This window comes from Doryrhamphus excisus, chromosome 21 (assembly GCF_030265055.1).
Source record: "Doryrhamphus excisus isolate RoL2022-K1 chromosome 21, RoL_Dexc_1.0, whole genome shotgun sequence".
Lineage (NCBI taxonomy): Eukaryota > Metazoa > Chordata > Actinopteri > Syngnathiformes > Syngnathidae > Doryrhamphus > Doryrhamphus excisus.
Genome location: NC_080486.1, coordinates 9,453,677 through 9,473,177, shown reverse-complemented (window position 1 = coordinate 9,473,177; position 19,501 = coordinate 9,453,677). Strand labels below are relative to the sequence as shown.

Here is a 19,501-nt window from a genome sequence, read left to right as displayed (position 1 = left end):
TGACATAATGGGTACCATAGTAACTTCCTGCTTTCCTAATATAGTTTTTTTTTATTTATTTTAATTTTATTTAATTTTATTTTTTTGTCCTGTACCGAAGTACGAGGTGATATGACCATACAATGACATAATGGGTACCATAGTAACTTCCTGCTTTCCTAATATAGTTTTTTTAATTAATTTTAATTTAATTAATTTTTTTTTTTTTTGAGGGTCTTACTCAATCCATTCCATAGTTTGATTCCACATACTGAAATGCTATGGCTTTTTAATGTAGTCCTAGCATATAAGTGTTTCAAATGTAGTTCTTCCCTGAGATCATATTTCTCCTCTTGTAGAGAAATATTGGATGACATTTTTAGCTAATTTGTTATTTTTAGTTTATTTTTAGTTATTCATTGTGAACAAATTTAAGCAAATTAAAGCAGAGCACTGATGTGTGTTTTAATAGGATGGACTCAGACATCACCTTGAGAGAGTTGTGCACAGCAGACTCAGGCGGGTAGACGATGAAGTGCCGTAACGTAAAGCCAAAGCCTTGAGAAGTCCGATGCAGACACAGCGTCTTGGGCCCAGGCCATGAGAAGGGCTCCTCCTCGGCTCCGGGAGAAGCGATGGCCGACGTGTCGCTCTGGTCGGGACCATCCTTCCGCTTGGCCTGAAAAGGTACACACACTGATGTTAAATTTGGATCCTATTGGAAACATAAGAGAGTGATTATCCCTTCAGTTCAGTTTCAGACAATTTGACAAGAGCTACACTCGGAGAGAGGAATGTAGGGCATTCCGGGACAAGGCCAAAATTACACACACATAATTGTGTTTTTTAACTGTGGTTGAATTCGGAGAAAACAATATCTGTCAAAATAATAACCGTTCAGGCCCCCATTTGTTTTGCCTTGGGCTTCACACATCCACACATGTGGCCTTGGTTATTGCGCATTTGGCGCTTTTTTTTTTTTTTTGCAGGACTCTTGGCATGTTTGCACGATGACTTATCTTGTGCATTCCTACTGTGACTGAGGCGGGATAACAACAACCCTTTACATTTACACAGCCGTGCTAATGATGCAGTTTCTTTTAAACATGCCTTAACTAAGAACATCATATGTTTACACTTGCACAATTCAACAATTCAACAGGAAGAATTCCGCCCTCTCTGTTCAATTCCAGTGTTTAATGTGGTTTCTCATCACTAACTGTTGGAGACTTTTGGAGATGCTAATGTGTCCTGGTGTGTTCCCTTCGACTCCATCCTTTTGTAGATCTTTGTCGTGGTTGTGTGAGCAACCAAAACGCAAAAAATGGCAATTAAAGAGATGCCTTTTTTTAAGTGAAAAGTAGGATTTCTTATTTAATTCACAGAATATTTTCCTCGAAAACCTTGTAACCACCTTCTAAATAGGCTTTTTTATCATTATTAGAGACCTCTAGACAGGAAATTATACCCCTATAGTCACCGTTACACTCCTATGATCCATTATAGTAGACCTACTAAGAGAAAATAAGACATAATAAGCATGTTTACCACCTTCTAAATATGCTTTTTAACATCTTAGAGACCTCGAGACATGAAATAACACCCCTATAGTCACCTTTAGACTCCTATGACCCATTATAGTAGACATACTAAGAGAAAATAAGACATAATAAACATGTTTACCACCTTCTAAATATGCTTTTTAACATTCCTAGAGACCTCAAGACATGAAATAACACCCCTATAGTCACCTTTAGACTCCTATGACACATTATAGTAGACATACTAAGGGAAAATAAGACATAATAAACATGTTTACCACCTTCTAAATATGTTTTTTAACATTTTAGAGACCTTGAGACATGAAATAACACCCCTATAGTCACCTTTACACTCCTGTGGCCCATTATAGTAGACATACTAAGAGAAACTGAGACATAATAAACATGTTTTCCACCTTCTAAATATGCTTTTTAACATCTTAGAGACCTTGAGACATGAAATAACACCCCTATAGTCACCTTTAGACTCCTATGACACATTATAGTAGACATACTAAGAGAAAATAAGACATAATAAACATGTTTACCACCTTCTAAATATGCTTTTTAACACCTTAGAGACCTCTAGACACAAAATAACACCCCTATAGTCATCTTTACACTCCTGTGGCCCATTATAGTAGACATACTAAGAGAAAATCAGACATAATAAACATGTTTACCACATTCTAAATATGCTTTTTAACATTCCTAGAGACCTCTAGACATGAAATAACACCCCTATAGTCACATTTAGACTCCTATGACACATTATAGTAGACATACTAAGAGAAAATAAGACTTAATAAACATGTTTACCACCTTCTAAATATGCTTTTTAACATTCCTAGAGACCTCTGGACATGAAATAACACCCCTATAGTCAACTTTAGACTCCTATGACCCATTATAGTAGACATTCATTCATTCATTCATTCATTTTCTGCCGCTTATCCTCACGAGGGTCGTGAAATATACGACCTAAAGAGACAGAGACATGATTTTGGAGATGGAACTAATTTTTATTGCAAATGTTGATCCAAAATCAGAGGATAGGGCTTTTGTGAAGGTAAAAAAAGAAAATATGGAGAGGCTTTGGTAACACTTTCCCATCGGGAAAAGAAAAGAATGTGTACCAATAGAAAAAATAAATACTGCCAGAAACATTGTACAATAAAGAATACATAAATACAGTATATTATATATAGTGACTTGCTAGGTAATAATAAATGAATGAAGGCTTCCTCCACATACTTTATAAAAACCATATGCTTGGACTGTTTCTTCAACTGAGTCATATGGCTACATTGCTGGAGTGCCTTACTTAAATTAAAAGTACACTTAACATCAGGGCGAACTATGATTTGTCCAATCGACCAACTAGCCAGAGACACAGCAAGTCCTGTTGAATTTAGGCTAAAAATAATGTCTGGAAATATTTGGTAACTTTGCTGAAGAGTGTGTGACGTCCATCACGCACCACAGGGTGTGTTGCTACCAGAGGCTCTTCAATGGAAATATGTCTATTCTAAACGTCTAAAGACGTCTTTATACCACGCTTCCCGCCGTGGCTGTCTGGGAGGAGCAGATGTGGAGGTCTTTAGGGAGAAGCATGGGTGTGGGCTTAGTGGAATGACTGGTGAAATCTCCAGCAATTCCGAGCTTGGATGTAAGCCAGAGTTCACAAACGCAACGTAAATGATGTTTTTTTTGTATGTGTGTGTGTGTGTGTGTGTGTGTGTGTTTGTTTCACGCTTCAAAAATTAATGCGGTGTTATGTAAGATAGCTAAGCATGGCTTAGGGACACACACATTTTTCCCGCTTGATCTCTTAAATTAAAAAAAGGTGATGAATTATGAAGTGCTGCCTAACTCAGACAATATAAATACGAAAAAAAAACCTTACACTGTATTGTGGAAAGCAGGAAGTGAACAAATATATATATATATATATATTAATATAATATATAATATATTTCCGCATACTTCAGTACATGACCAAAATAAAATAAAAATAAAAAAACCTTAAACTATATTAGGAAAGCAGGAAGTGAACAAATATAAACATTTTTAAAAAAAATATTATTTTTTAATAAAATAAAAAAAAATATATATTTTTTTCCGCATACTTCAGTACATGACCAAAATAAAATAAAAAATACAAAAACTTTGCTTTGCTTCTTCCTACTCCTTTCGGACATGTGGAACTGTGAACAATTTCTCATAATAAATGACAAACTGAAAGGACAAATATGGTAAAATAATAAGGGGGGGAAACTAAAAAAAAAAAACCTAAACTATATTAGGAAAGCAGGAAGTGAACAAATGTAACAGTTACTGATTGTAAAAGTACCAGATGGAGGGGTAGGATTTAATAAGCTTTGCTTCTTCCTACTCCTTTCGGACATGTGCAACTGTGAACTGAATCTGATGCATGTTCAAATGAAATTAATGCTTAAACTATATTAGGAAAGCAGGAAGTGAACAAATGTTAACAGTTACTGATTGTAAAAGTACCAGATGGAGGGGTAGGATTTAATAAGCTTTGCTTCTTCCTACTCCTTTCGGACATGTGGAACTGTGAACTGATTATGTGATGCATTCAATTGTAATCTGATGCATGTTCAAATGAAATAAAACCATTACCATTACCAATTATGCATTCAGTCCGCTCATCAAAACATAGCGTCAATACCAAAAGGGTTCGATGACATATGGTGCCTTCAGGATAACGTATTTGCATGACCCTTCCGGCGTCATTTATCTATATGACATCAGTGTTTTGAGCGAGTTTGACTGTCACTGCTTCTCTACTTTGAGTAAAGTATGTTTTTGTTAGTCTTAGTCAAGCCTGCACATCTGACGTCATCCATGTACCTCCTCGCACTCCCTCACACTTTTCCTTTCCAAAAGCCTCTCTGACCACAGACATTTTAACATTAGTCACCCGTGTTCGCTTTATCACTAGAACATAAGCTTCAATGCGTAGGTTTTATGAACTACGACCATATTTTAAAGGATGCTTTCTTAAAACTGCATCACATGTAATGAAAGATATCGGTCAGTGAAACAGGACGACCCTGCCGCAGGAGAGCAGGATGACGCACACAAAATTCCTTAGACAGCACAACAAAGTGCCCCCCCGCCCCATTTCTCTGAAATGCCTCCTATGTAAACCTATACGCCTTAAAGCTTCAGTAAGTACACATCCCGGAATCTTTCCTTCTTAAAATGTCAAATTGTCCCTTACCCGCGATCGTACGCAATTCTTCCTGGACGCTTCCCGCAGCCGAGCCCAGGAAACACCACGATTGGAACTCTTGAGCCCCAGTTCCAATTCTCCCCAGTAGGCTCTGGCTAAAAGCTGGAACCAAAGACAATACGGCTCCGATAAGCAACCGTCCACCCCGGCCAGCCGAGCCCAAGGACAGCTTCCAGATGACGCGGATGATGAGAGGGAGCAACAGCCCTCATATTCCACGTCGTGTAGGTCAGGTAGATCCCTCAGAGGAAGCGGCTTGCAGCCCGAAGGAAGCCCGTTCCTCTGGGCTAGCATGGCATAGCAACGTCCACGTCGTAGAACTTTAGATGACCAGATGAAATAGAATCAAAACGCCTCTTAATTCAATCCATCTCTTCCAGAATGAGTCTTGTTGCTCGGGACGTCCCGCATGCTGATGCTTCCACTCAATGGAGAGTAGAGCTCAGAGGCTGAGTGCTGCTGTGCTGCAGAGTGCCTGGACCGCTAGACGCACCCACCCATTGGCCACACACAACTCTGAGGTATGCACACAAACACACACACACACACACACACCAGGCAGCCTCTTCCTTTCCTGTCTCTTCCATCTCTAAGTCACGTCATCGAGCGCTGCAAGGGAATAAATAATCATGGAGGACAAATGAAAATAAAGTGCAATATAATAACAAAGTATATTAAACAGGATGCAGTTTTCTCAATGATATTTAAAAGGATTTTTAAAAAAAGAGCCTCACATTAACAGGAGAGATCTGATGTCTGATGACTCTACTCCAAAGTCGCCGATTAACAGTGATAAACGAGGGACCCACTGCAAAAATGCTACTTAAAGATCCGCTACATGCTCAGAAAGCAACGCTAATGTTTTTAAAGGCCTCCTCTATTTGACAAGTCGTTCTCTGCTGTTTTTATGGTAATGGTAATGGTTTAATTTCATTTGAACATGCATTAAATTACAATTGAATGCATCACATCATCAGTTCACAGTTCCACATGTCCAAAAGGAGTAGGAAGAAGCAAAGCTTATTAAATCCTACCCCTCCATCTGGTACTTTTACAATCAGTAACTGTTACATTTGTTCACTTCCTGCTTTCCTAATATAATTTAAGTTTTTTTTTTTTTTTTTTTATCACGTACCAAAGTACGAGGTGATATGAGCATACAATGACATAATGGGTACCATCGTAACTTCCTGCTTTCCTAATATAGTTTTATTTATTTTAATTTTATTTAATTTTATTTTTTGTCACATACCTAAGTATGAGGTGATATGACCATACAATGACATAATGGGTACCATAATGCGAGTAAAAAGGAGTGCGACCAAAAGGAGTAGGAAGAAGCAAAGCTTATTAAATCCTACCCCTCCATCTGGTACTTTTACAATCAGTAACTGTTACATTTGTTCACTTCCTGCTTTCCTAATATAATTTAAGGTAATTTTTTTTGAATTTTTGAATTTTATTTTAATTTGTATATATTTATTTATTATAATATTATTTCCTAATATAGTTTAAGTTTTTTTTTAATTTTTTTATTATTATTTATTTTATTTTATTTTTGTCACGTACCAAAGTACGAGGTGATATGACCATACAATGACATAATGGTTACCATAGTAACCGTCAATATAGTGATATGTATAGCAAATCATGACTGGTTCAAGACTCTTCATCCTTGTATTTAGCAAACATCAACTGCTTGTATTGTTTCTTGAATTGGCTCATCGTTGTGCATTGTTTGAGGGTCTTACTCAATCCATCCCATAGTTTGATTCCACATACTGAAATGCTATGGCTTTTTAACGTAGTCCTAGCATATAAGTGTTTCAAATGTACTTCTTCCCTGATATCATATTTCTCCTCTCTTGTAGAGAAGTATTGGATGACATTTTTAGCTAATTGGTTATTTTTAGCCTTATGCATTATTTTAGCTGTTTGAAGATGAACTATATCAGCAAGTTGAAGTATTTGTCATTTTAGAAATAAGGAGTTGGTATGTTCTCTGTAGGCGGCATTATGAATTATCCTTACTGACCTTTTTTTTGCAGTACATTTAGCAAGTGAAGATTGCTTTTATAGTTATTACCCAAATATTTCCAAACAAGATTTTAAGAATCCTATAGAGCCCGGTGGCCAAAACACCAGCGTGATGCTTCATCACACTTTCCCCCCGTGGGCTGTGCTTTAATTACCAGCCGTGGTGGGAACAAGCTAGCAATCCGACTCCATCCAGCGCACGTCCATCACCAACCGCTGCGGTTTGCAACCATGTGCTCGCTGAGCGCAACTGTACACAGCATAAATGTAAACAGCAGTCTATTTTTTATTTTTTTTTATCCCGAGTAGTGACCATGAAAAACAAAACAACAGTCGTGGAATGTTCCCCTCGGAGGTTATAGGCATCGTGTTACCGCATCGTGCTCAATATAGTACAGGATATTCCTTATGGAAAAGATGGTGGAAATAGAAGGTGCCAAATTCAGCCGGCGTGAAGAGTGGTTTTATTTTAGAACTCCTGCATATAGTAGAAGAGGGATTTGGGAAAAATGCCACCATGTTGTTTTCCATATTTAGAAAGTTACAATTTCAACCAAATGTCTTATCTTAACCTCTTGTACATTCAATAATGCTCACGGGGGATTCTTTACAAATTCAAACCACATGATGCTGCGGCCAGGAAACTTCAATGTTGCTGTTGGCTGCAAGGCGCACAAACAAGCCGTGCCACCCAGAAACATTAAGACTCCGAGTCGCCATGGCAACACAGCAAAAGAAGGTCGGGACTGGTGAGTTGCATGTGATGACATAGTGGTTTTGAGGGTGTCATAAATCGGTCACTTGGTACAAATCGATAAGAGCGAGGGGCAACAGTTTTGGCTGGAGATTCAAATCCCCAGCAGAAGGTGCAAAGAAGGATTTGTGTATGTATCTTCTGGATTTAGCTGTTTACTCTAGAAGTGTGTGTGTGGGGGGGGGGGGGGTCATGTTTTAATGCTTGGCGGAGATTTTTTGATCATTTAGACCAGGGGTCTCAAACTCAATTTACCTGGGGGCCACTGGAGCTAGGGTCTGGGCAAGGCTGGGCCGCATCAGGTTTCGCCCCCCCCCCCAAAAAACGCATTTATTAAAAACAGAAAAATATACAAACTTTTTCAGTGCTTAGGTTCCAATTTTCTACAATAAAAGCTCTGATAAAACATTCCACTGTTCTCAAATATCTTAATTTTTATTTTTCTGCACAAAATAAGATGAAAAATAAATAAATCAAGAATAAAGAAAATCAATCAATCAGTAATAAATAAATATAATAATAATAATAAAACGGCAAATAATAAAAACTTAAGAAACCACATATAGTTGGTGGGTAGACAAATTATTTTTTTCAGATTAAAATGAACAAAGCATTATTAGAGCCCTGTAGACATGACAAAACACGACTATAGTCACATTTATACTTTTTATTTACAACATATTGCGCAACTGCAGGGTCTTGAAACACATGCTAACTTGCAAACTAGAGAGCTAGCGACCTAAACGGTTATCAAGTTCTTTCCTTTAAACTTAAATAGCCAAAAATTTACCATTTCCACACGGATAGAGAGGATAACTATTAACAGTTATTTAACCTTTAACATGAACATGAATCAAACGTAATCATTTTTTCTGGGTACATGATACCATACAGCATCCATATCAAACTTGCGCGAGCCGCACTAACATTAAACTTTCCTATCGAGGCAGGGGCCACATTTGGCCCACGGGCCGCGTGTTTGAGACCCCTGATTTAGGCTATCTTAGGTATTTTCATTAGTGTCATGTTGGGCTGTACAGACTTTGCCTGTTGTTGGAGCTCCGTCGGAAACCACAAAAAAAGCACTACAGGAGTGGTCTCAAACACGCGGCCCGGGGGACAAATGAAAGTTTAATGTTAGTGCGGCCCGCGCAAGTTTGATATGGATGCTGTATGGTATCATGTACCCAGAAAAAAATTATTACGTTTGATTAATGTTCATGTTTAAAGGTTAAAGGCTTAAAGGTTAAATAACTGTTAATAGTTATCCTCCCTATCCGTGTGGAAGTGGTAGGTTTTTGGCTCTGAAAAAAATCATTTGTCTACCCACCAACTATATGTGGTTTCTTAAGTTTTTATTATTTGCTGTTTTATTATTATTATATTTATTTATTACTGATTGATTGATTTTCTTTATTCTTGATTTGTTTATTTTTCATCTAAAAATTAAGATATTTGAGAACAGTGGAATGTTTTATCAGCGCTTTTATTGTAGAAAATCAGAACCAAAGCACTGAAAAAGTTTGTATATTTTTCTGTTTTTAATAAATGCGGGGTTTTTTTGTTTTTTTTGGAAAACCTGATGTGGCCCAGTCTCACCCAGTCCCTAGCTCCAGTGGCCCCCAAGTAAATTGAGTTTGAGACCCGTGCACTACAGTGTCTGAATGATACTGAAAGACTCACATTGTGATTTTTAGCGACAATTTAATTTCTAAGGAGCAAAGCAACAGGTTAATAACAGCATAGCGGCCATGTTCCACACAGTAAAACCATCTGCAGCTCTTTAACACCAGCTGGGAGAATTCTTTCAAGAACTTTATGAGATGCCATTGAGGTGTAAAATGCAAACAAACAAAAAAAAGGAGCAGTGACGTATAAATAATGTAATACCAGAACCATAAACACTTGTGATGTCCTACCACCAAGTCCGCAGGGTTTATAGTAACAAAACAACATATTCCACTTTATGTTCAGGAGAGGTCTTTGTTGGACCCTCATCATTGTTGCCTCGCTCTGCACGCTTCCCACTTGTGACCACAAGGCAGTTTGATGCCGTAGTCCCCCCACCCCACACCCTGCTTGATCTTTCCGAAAATGACCCTGTGGCTTCACACAACACGACAAACAGCGCCAAAGACAACAATCAAGACTGCAGCTGTGTTAAAATTCAAACATGGATCTAGACCAAATAGGCAACATTCCGATGAAATTTGGAGAATTGTACGGAACTTTTTGGGGAAGGCTGTTTGCACAAAAGCAACATCCATGAAGGCATGCTTGGATAAGTTTGGCAAGACCCGTTAAACCTTAAATAATCACATTTGGGATGTTCTAGTTGGTGCATCGGTGACATTTGACCTCATGAATGGAACAAAAAAATCCCACAGACCAACTCCAAAAGTCTTGCAGAAAGTTTTTTGATTATTAGATTGTATAATAAACCAAAAAAAAAAAACAATAAATAAGCAATTTACCAAATCTCTGCAAGACGTTTACTAATGAAGCCAGCCTTGTGTGTAATGTATCGGCAGCTGTGAATATGTGTGTGTCGTTCAGAGAAAGGGACAGAGAAGAGAAGAAAAGAGAAAGTCTTGCTGGGGGGGGAGGGATTAGGTTTGATTCAGAGGTGGCTTTTCAAGACTCCTGGCGGGTGTAAAGATCTAATCTGGACACGCTGCATCTGGCCTCCGCGAGGTATGGCTTACTGTAACAAAAGGTTGGCTAATGAGGGACTGCTCCTCGCTATGTGACCACGCCACTGCACACCCATAAAGACCCTCCGTCACACAGTTCCACAAGAGGGGGGCGGGGGGGTCCATCGGGTGCAAATCCTACCATCCACTAGCAGGCAGACTAGCTTTTCCTTGTACTTTTTAAGTAAGGATCGACCGATACTTGAATCGGTCTCACTGCGGAGGAGCAGTCATCACATCGATGCGAGATAAAACTTAAACTACGACAGAAATATTTTGCACATGTTGAATATTTATTCCTTTTAAAGTTGATAATGTCGTTCTACTTCTACTGTGTTCAGTGTTTACATTTAAATCAATATTTGTTTAACCTTGAAACCTGTAATATTTGTTATCATAGTTTTTTCATGTAAATTGAGGCAGCAAAAGCAATATCGGCCCAAGCAAAATCGGCCATCGGCTAAGGGTGATGGAAAAAAATGGTATCGGCCCGAAAAAGTCCAGAAATATATCAATACTTCAAAATTGAACAAAGCAAAATTTGTTCTCAAGCAGAAATCACTCCACATATGGGGTAATAACTATAAAAGCAATCTACACTCGCTAAATGTACTGCAAAAAAGGCCAGTATGGATCATTCATAATGCCGCCTACAGAGAACATACTAACTCCTTATTTCTAAAATCACAAATACTTCAACTTGCTGATATAGTTCATCTTCAAACAGCTAAAATAATGCATGTCATGATGTGCTATACATATCACTATATTGACGGTTACTATGGTAACCATTATGTCATTGTATGGTCATATCACCTCGTATATTGGTATGTGATAAAAAATAAAATTAAAAAAAATTTGTTCTAATTTAATTTGTTTTAATTTAATTTAATTTAATTTAATTAGGAAAGCAGGAAGTGAACAAATGTAACAGTTACTGATTGTAAAAGTACCAGATGGAGGGGTAGGATTTAATAAGCTTTGCTTCTTCCTACTCCTTTCGGACACATGGAACTGTGAACTGATTATGTGATGCATTCAATTGTAATCTCATGCATGTTCAAATGAAATTAATGTATTTAATGGGGAAAAATTAAATAAAATTTCTCATAATAAATGACAAACTGAAAGGACAAATATGGTAAAATAATAAGGGGGGGGAACTAAAAAAAAAAAAACTTAAACAATATTAGGAAAGCAGGAAGTGAACAAATGTTAACAGTTACTGATTGTAAAAGTACCAGATGGAGGGGTAGGATTTAATAAGCTTTGCTTCTTCCTACTCCTTTCGGACATGTGGAACTGTGAACTGAATCTGATGCATGTTCAAATGAAATTAATGCTTAAACTATATTATGAAAGCAGGAAGTGAACAAATGTAACAGTTACTGATTGTAAAAGTACCAGATGGAGGGGTAGGATTTAATAAGCTTTGCTTCTTCCTACTCCTTTTGGACATGTGGAACTGTGAACTGATTATGTGATGCATTCAATTGTAATCTGATGCATGTTCAAATGAAATAAAACCATTACCATTACAAAATCCCCATTATGGTGTATTAGATAGGTGTATGAGTGTACTATATCCATCTTTAGTATACTGTACACTGTAATAGATGCCATATATCAGATACAACAACATAACATTAAGATTACATTTCATTAAAATGTCACCTTTGCATAATAGCTAGCTAACATATCACCTGTTCACCTTTTATGAAGCCTCATAAAGCCTGTTCCACTGTTTGACACCAATATTTATTTAGCGATGAATTGCTTCCATTATCAGCCACGGCCTGTGTCCTCTAGTGTTTATATGTTTATATAACCTAGAATGAGTTTACAGTTGTACTACCTAAAAAAAACGTTTCTAAGATGGTCTTACACCGCCCTTATACAGGCTCTTTGTGAAGCTCCTGTTGGCTAACACTTGTGTCACGGTTCATCAATGGAGTCTTTCAGAACCCAAGTTTACATTCAGGAGGTTAGGAGTCTATAGCGGCTCTCATTTTGAATATTTGTCTGCATATTTCTGATGGGTCTGAGGATTCCAGACGTGGGTGGTTACTACATCTCATGTAGGATATTGGGCTTGGCGCATTAGTGACCTTTGTCTTCCATTGATTGCTTTGCTTTAGAGACTATGGTAGAGTTAGTGGTTTTGGTTTTGGACTACCGATGAGCTGCAAACATGTTTTTTTTTTTTGTTTTGTTTTCAGAGCAGCTGCTTAGAAGTGAATGAGTTGGCTACTGAATGCTTGATTGGCAGAGGCGTTTGTCTAGGAATGTCAGAGGTCATCTCCAGACAATTGTCCACATCAGGCGGAGCTCCTTCACTTGGGGATCTTGTAAGTGTGAGTTAGGTTCATGCAACCCCCCCCCCCCTCTTTCACTTCATGTTCCTCTGGACTCTTTTGGGTGCGCATCCAACCCAAAACTCTCTCCAGCTCCAACATGAAGGAAATCCCCTTATTTAATTTTTTTTTTCCCTGCGGCGTGTTTCTTCACCATGCAGCTCATCTGGTCTCCACAGCAAACCGTGAATTCTTCCCGCATTTGAATAGACGTGACGCATGGGTTCAGGAATACGTCGCGGATAGGAGGCACAGGGAGTTGAAGTGATAGCGTTGTGGAGTTTTTGGATCATGAGTCATGTTTGAGTAGGATGAAAACACAGCTGGCGATTATAGTCATAGCAGAAGTGTACGAATGGAGCGTTTTGTGTGTTGCGGATATTTCCCATGTAATGACAGTGGTCAACTTATCAGGGGGATGCTGCAGCTTTGTCCATTCCGATTTTCCATAGTTTTATGATGGTTCCAAGCCACTTCTGTGATTCACTATTTTTCTCCAGATTCTGCACCCCCCCCCCCCCCCCCCCCAAGTGTACTGCATATGACTACATTATAAGAGTAGCCAATCTGATCTCTCTTGCATCCCTTAGAAGTAGGGATCGACTGATATGTTTTTTTTTTTGGTAATACTTTTACAATCAGTAACTGTTAAATTTGTTCACTTCCTGCTTTCCTAATGTAATTTAAGTTTTTTTTAAACCGTTATTTTTTTCTATTTTATTTGTAATTTATTTGTATTTTATTTGTATTTATTTTTATTTTATTTGTAATTGTATTTTTTAAAATTTTATTTTTATTTTATTATTTTTTTTATTTAATTTTTCTTTAATTTTTATTTTATTTCAATTTCTTTATTTAATTTTTATTTAAATTTTATTTAATTTTTATTTTGATTTTATTTTGATTTTATTTTTATTGTTATTTTTTATTTTAATTTAATTTAATTTTATTTTATTTTATTTTATTTTATTTTATTTTATTTTATTTTATTTTATTTTATTTTATTTTATTTTATTTTATTTTTATTTTATTTTTTTGTGTCTTATTTAAAATTGTTGAAAAATACTATGACCCAAAACATCTCTCACATTCCACTCAGCCCTGTGAAATATTCACAGCTCCCATTAAACATTCAGATACGGCTGTAGCGATGATCCCCTGTATCTAAAAATACATACTGCAACGTGACGGAACTTTAAAATATTCATATCGGTATGAGTACTTTGGCCCACGTCTGGCATTCCCGTGTTTACATCTATCACGTGCACGAACTGATAAGAACACGCGCTGACATCATGATGCAGCCAAAGCAGCAGCTGTGCAGTTTGTTGTCATGGCAACGTTGTCATTGTCGCACCTTTACAATTGATTTTGAGATTTCTCAACAGCGGCACTCCCCTCATCATACCTGTTATTCATACAGTATGCTTGGAAAATTGGTACTGCCTCACCCAATTTTTAGTTTTTCCTTTCAAAAGGTGCGCCCATTACTGCTTCACCACTTCAGCAGTTAAGACATTGACATGTAAGGCCATGAATTTGGTGACATAATGCTACAACTCTGACTGTACAATGGCAAGAACGAGCCAACATGTCTGCTGTCATGTGGCGAGTCATAAATAAAATGTCATAGCCATGTAAAACCTAAACTTCTTCCAGGCATCACAAAGACAGCTGCAACGACTGGGAGTGCTGATTTTTTTGGACCCTGGTGCTCATGATGTCACAATTCTGTTAGGGAATGTCAGAATCGATTCTAGACATTAGCCGTATTACTTCAGGGAAAGCGAAAGAAGGTGGGACTGAGGGTTACAGGAGGCACCACTGGGGAAGATGACCTAATATTCTAGGAATAGAAGCTAGAATAAATAGCAAACTATACGAAGATTCCAAGAGAAAATGGACCCAATTGGCACATGGATTGGGCGGTTCCATCTTTAGCAGTAACTACTTATATTAGCTGAAGGAATAAGAGCTGAGCAATATTGTCATCCTTCGGCTAGCTATTTTCGTGAGAAAATATGAGCCTGATAGTTCTTGATGTGCTAACTTTGCTAGCAAACTTCCATCAAGACGACCATCAATCATATTGGTGGTCGTACGTATGAGTTCCATTCCGTGTCCAGGAAGTGAATGATAATACATAATATGGAAGTGAACTGCACATTAGGAGCTTTACACCTACACTATAAACCTTGTCATTCAACCTGCAGTCTGTGTTCCCAGTGTCCTTTGCCGCTTTTGGTGTGACTCGGCTGACAGTATTTTTTTTTTTTTTAATAGAGATTGTTGATTGACCGCCTGATTATTGTTAGAACCTCCGGGTAAACTTTTCAATGCATTTATTCATTCATTAATTTCCTCACGGGGGTGCTGGATGACAAGGTTTATAGTGTGCGTAAAGCTCTTAATGTGCAGTTCCAATCCTGCTTCTCGCACTGCCACTTCCATATCCCAGCTGTCTTCGGGCGAGAGGCGGGGTACACCCTGGACTGATCGCCAGCCAATCACAGAACACATAGACAAACAACCATTCACACTCACATTCATACATATGGACAATTTGAAGTCGCTAATTAACCTAGCATGTTTTTGGAATGTGGGTGGAAACATTCCTTAACATTCATTAAACTTTCAGACCGTTTTAGTGTAGTAAATACATCTGCATCTTATACTTTTGATGATGTGTGTCCTTATTTGAGGAGCCCAGAGAGGGGCTGACGTCATTGCAGCACCCCAATGAATGCATTGCTCAGATGCAATACAGTATGGGAAAACTTTCAAGGAGTTGTTTTTTTTTTAAAATATATATACTCATATTGGTACATGTTTGTATATTTGAGTGTGAAGTTGCTGTATGATGACTTTAGTGATTGTTATATTGTTATATACAATATTTTTATACACTATACTGTTATATACAATCACAGGGCACATATAGACAAACAACCATTCACACTCACATTCATACCTATGGACAATTTGGAGTCGCTAATTAACCTAGCATGTTTTTTGGAATGTGGGAGGAAACCGGAGTACCCGGAGAAAACCCATGCATGCACGGGGAGAACTCCACACAGAGATGACCGAGGGTGGAATTGAACCCGGGTTTCCTAGCTGTGAGGTCTGCGCGCTAACCACTCGACCAACGTGCAGTCTCTGATCTAAATTACATGTTTTAATTATGGGAGTGCGTACGTAACGATGCAACCCTGTAACACGGAATACCATAAACCGAGGACTGACGTTTTTTCTGAGCAGCTTAACAGTTTGACCGTTATTTTAAAATTAGCATCACAAATTAGCATGCGTGCAACTTCTGCATTGGTAATATAGTAACAAAACAATTCCCGGCTAATCGTTGCAAGTAATTCAGGTTCCTCTGTTACTGTAAGAAAGAAAAAGGTCTGCCGGGGTTTGACGTTGGAGGGTCCAGATTGACAGACAGATGGCTTCACAATGCCATTGACAGGGGGTTGGTGGGGAGGGGGGGGTGGGGTGTCTATGTGTGCCATGTCGGAGTGGGGTAGACGTCACAGGTTGTTGGTGGGGCTGAGCTAGAGCAACCGATTAAGCATTAAATCTGTTTCTAATCTGTTTGGCGGTGAGAGTGGATGTTTTCTACTCTGGCTGCCCCGCATTTAATATAACCAGCAGCGATAAACACGCCATGACCACACATGGATACAATGATGAAAGGTGAAGTGTTCGATGTCGACAAGACACATAACTGAGACAAAAAAAAGGGCAAGTAGGTGAACACATGCCGTGTGTTTTATTATCTCCGTTTTCCCCGCTATACCACCTGGGCACCCGCAGTAACTTACATGTGTTTAAAAAAAAAAAAAAATCCTACTCTCTGGAAGCCAGTTGAGAACATTTCTCTTCCTGGCCGTAAATGTCTCTCTCAATTTAATGCAGGATTACATCGTAGTAAAAAAGGCTTCCTGCCCTGAACCTGTCAGATGATTTAGCCAAGGGTTGGGAGAGCTAAAGCAGTGAAAATAACGTCACGGCGATCTAAAGTATGCAGCTCGACTCCGAGGAGGCCGTTTCACCCGCCGCCAGCGTGTTACATAAGAGGTCTCGGAGGTCAGCCGCACAGGGCCACAAGGTCGTGATTAAATGGCTACAGGAAGCGTAATGACACAATGACAACGTAGCAAGCGGCGGGATAAATATAGAATCTCATTAGTTCAGCAAGGCTGAAATCGGTACTGATAAACCAAGAGCACAGACAAAACAGGTGAGGGCGGGGGGGAACCGCGGTTGGTCCCACAGTGATCACCTGAAAGGGGGGGTGGCCAGAACCTCCCACTGGAGGTACGACCACTCTAATCCTGTTAGCAGAGCAGAGATCAGTGGCTAAACTAAGCAAACTGCACTCAGTCAATCCCATTGACGGAAATGTTCCACTTTGGCATCGGGGGAAGGGTCACTCGTCACTGCTACCTTAATAAAAAAAATAATATACATTTGCACCATTTATATGATTATTAGCAATCATATCAATAGCTACGTTTATATGAGGAGTTTTTTGAATGACCTTCCCGAAAGTAATGGTATACATCAGGGGTCTCAAACTCAATTTACCTAGGGGCCACCGGAGCTAGGTTCTGGGTGAAGCCGGGCCGCATCAGGTTTTCAAAAAATTTATTAAAAACTGGAAAAAAATCAATAAAAAAAAACTATCTTCAATGCCCTATACCCTACACTTTTTCAGTACTTTGGTTCCGGTTTTCCACACCACAATATCTGATAAAACATTCCACTGTTCTCAAATATCTTAATTTTTATTTTTCTATACACAAAATAAGATAAAAACAATAAAAAAATTAAGAATAAAGACAATAAATCAACCAATCAGTAATAAATAAGTAAAATAATAATAAAACAGCCAATAAGAAAAACTTAAGAAACCACATACATTATTTTTTTCAGATTCAAATGTACAGTATTAACAGTTATTTAACCTTTAACATGAACATTAATAAAACTTCATAATTTTACCCAATTAGCAAGTTAGCATCGTACTCAGTTCCATCTGGGAGCAGCGTCGTAACTTTAACAACATGTTTGATGAGATGCTTTATCTTGACGTGTATTTTCCGTTTTATCCCAAATAATTTCCTGTATTTATTTGTACCCTAGCGTCATAAGCCTTTAGCTTCATTGCTAATCCAAAGCAAAACAGGGTAAGTAACAGTATGGGCGGGGCAAAATCATGTTAATTGTGTCCGGTGTGCACACAGCTCTAAGCTGTCATTTCAGCATTAAACTTTGGTATCAAGGTGGGGGGCCTCAAACTAGCGTCTCGCGGCCCGCGAGTTTGAGACCCCTGGTATACATGGAAAGAAATATTCCAATCGCGTGTCTACATGCGCTGCTATAATCAACCAGAATAGTCAATGGGGCATGCGCAGTAAAGCATAAACACCAACATCACGTGATACCGACTTCCTCCAGGATAACGAGGAGGTGGTCAATGAAAAAACAGACCACTGTCAGCCATAACAACATCGGGAAACTTAACAGTCCTCTCCTCGCATAGCCGTTAAAAGAATTCATCCCAAGTATGGCTTCGAGGAACTGCTCAGTTCAATTCCATTTCACTGGAAATACACACAACTATGCCAGGCGTTTCCTGTCGCGAGGATGTACCGTGACCTTCAGCCGGGGTGTGCAATGCACCCTGTTGGGTATTAAGCGAGCAGGCCTCAGCTGAGAGAGTGAAATAACGTAACGTGAGACCACTGCAACCGGTGACGACGACGACGGGGAGGGAGGGAGGAAAGGGAGAGATTAAGTGTCCAGTATCCAGGTAACAGCGGCAAACAATGTCCAAAGCAAGGCTGAACATGGAGCAAATCTAAGTACAACGTCGTTTAATAACAACGTGACCTTGAAATTACGGTGAAATGTTTTGGTTGCTATATACCAGGAAGTAAAGTAACATTCGAGTCAATTATGAGCTGAATGATAACACTTTTGTTCATTTTTTTTATTAACAGTCCACATATCCGACATATCAAATACCCTCAATGAAAACACATGACCTTAGCTTTCACTAAACTGCAACAAACGCCTACATTTTTTTTTTAATCGGACTGTAAAAAGCACTTCCTGTTTTGACGCCGTCCAAAAGCGCACACAACTCTTTTCAAAACACGATGGAAAATGTTCATTTTCTACTGCTTATCTCACAAGGGTCGCGGGTGTGCTGGAGCCTATCCCAGCTGTCTTCAGGCGAGAGGCGGGGTAGACCCTGGACAGGGCACATATAGACAAACAACCATTCACACTCAACATTCATACCTATGGACAATTTGGAGTCGCTAATTAAACCTAGCATGTTTTTGGAATTTGGGAGGGAGCCTATCCCAGCTGTCTTTGGGCGAGAGGCTGGGTACACCCTGGACTGGTGGCCAGCCAATCACAGGGCACATATAGACAAACAACCATTCACACTCACATTCATACCTATGGACAATTTGGAGTCGGTAATTAACCTAGCATGTTTTTGGAATGTGGGAGGAAACCGGAGTACCCGGAGAAAACCCACGCATGCCAAGGGTGGAATTGAACCCTGGTCTCTGAGCCTGGTCTGGTCACTAACCACTCAACCACCGTGCAGCCTCTGATCAAAATTACGCATTTTAATTATGGAAGTGCGTACGTCACGATACAACGCCGTAACACGGAATACCATAAACCGAGGACTGACGTTTTTTCTGAGCAGCTTAACAGTTTGACCGTTATTTTAAAATTAGCATCACAACTCCTGTGTTGGTTTCTAACTTGCTAAACACATTTTTTCCAGCTAGCCCTTCTTTGTGTCACGGTTAAATCTTTTCTAGTTACTGATGTGTTTGAGTGCATGA

General features: G+C 38.8%; 2 protein-coding genes across 7 annotated transcripts in view; one reads left to right on the top strand and one right to left on the bottom strand.

The window, feature by feature from the left end:
• Positions 1–19,501, top strand: part of LOC131109055 (threonine synthase-like 1) — a 99,277-nt gene that overhangs the window by 42,313 nt on the left and 37,463 nt on the right. For 2 of the 3 annotated variants that reach the window (XM_058060611.1, XM_058060609.1), the window contains exons 5-6: positions 452–666; positions 5,163–5,303. The gene's annotated coding sequence lies outside the window, so the exon portion shown is untranslated. Of the gene's footprint in view, positions 1–451; positions 667–5,162; positions 5,304–12,485; positions 12,615–19,501 lie in introns of all 3 variants that reach the window. The other variant, XM_058060610.1, reaches the window with a different exon arrangement.
• The window catches only part of LOC131109050 (rho GTPase-activating protein 21), a 61,375-nt gene that overhangs the window by 24,176 nt on the left and 17,698 nt on the right, over positions 1–19,501 (bottom strand). For 2 of the 4 annotated variants that reach the window (XM_058060597.1, XM_058060596.1), the window contains one exon: positions 470–658. In XM_058060597.1, the coding sequence (XP_057916580.1) occupies positions 470–658 (189 nt within the window). Of the gene's footprint in view, positions 1–469; positions 659–4,770; positions 5,691–19,501 lie in introns of those variants that run through there. The other 2 variants (XM_058060595.1, XM_058060594.1) reach the window with 2 other exon arrangements.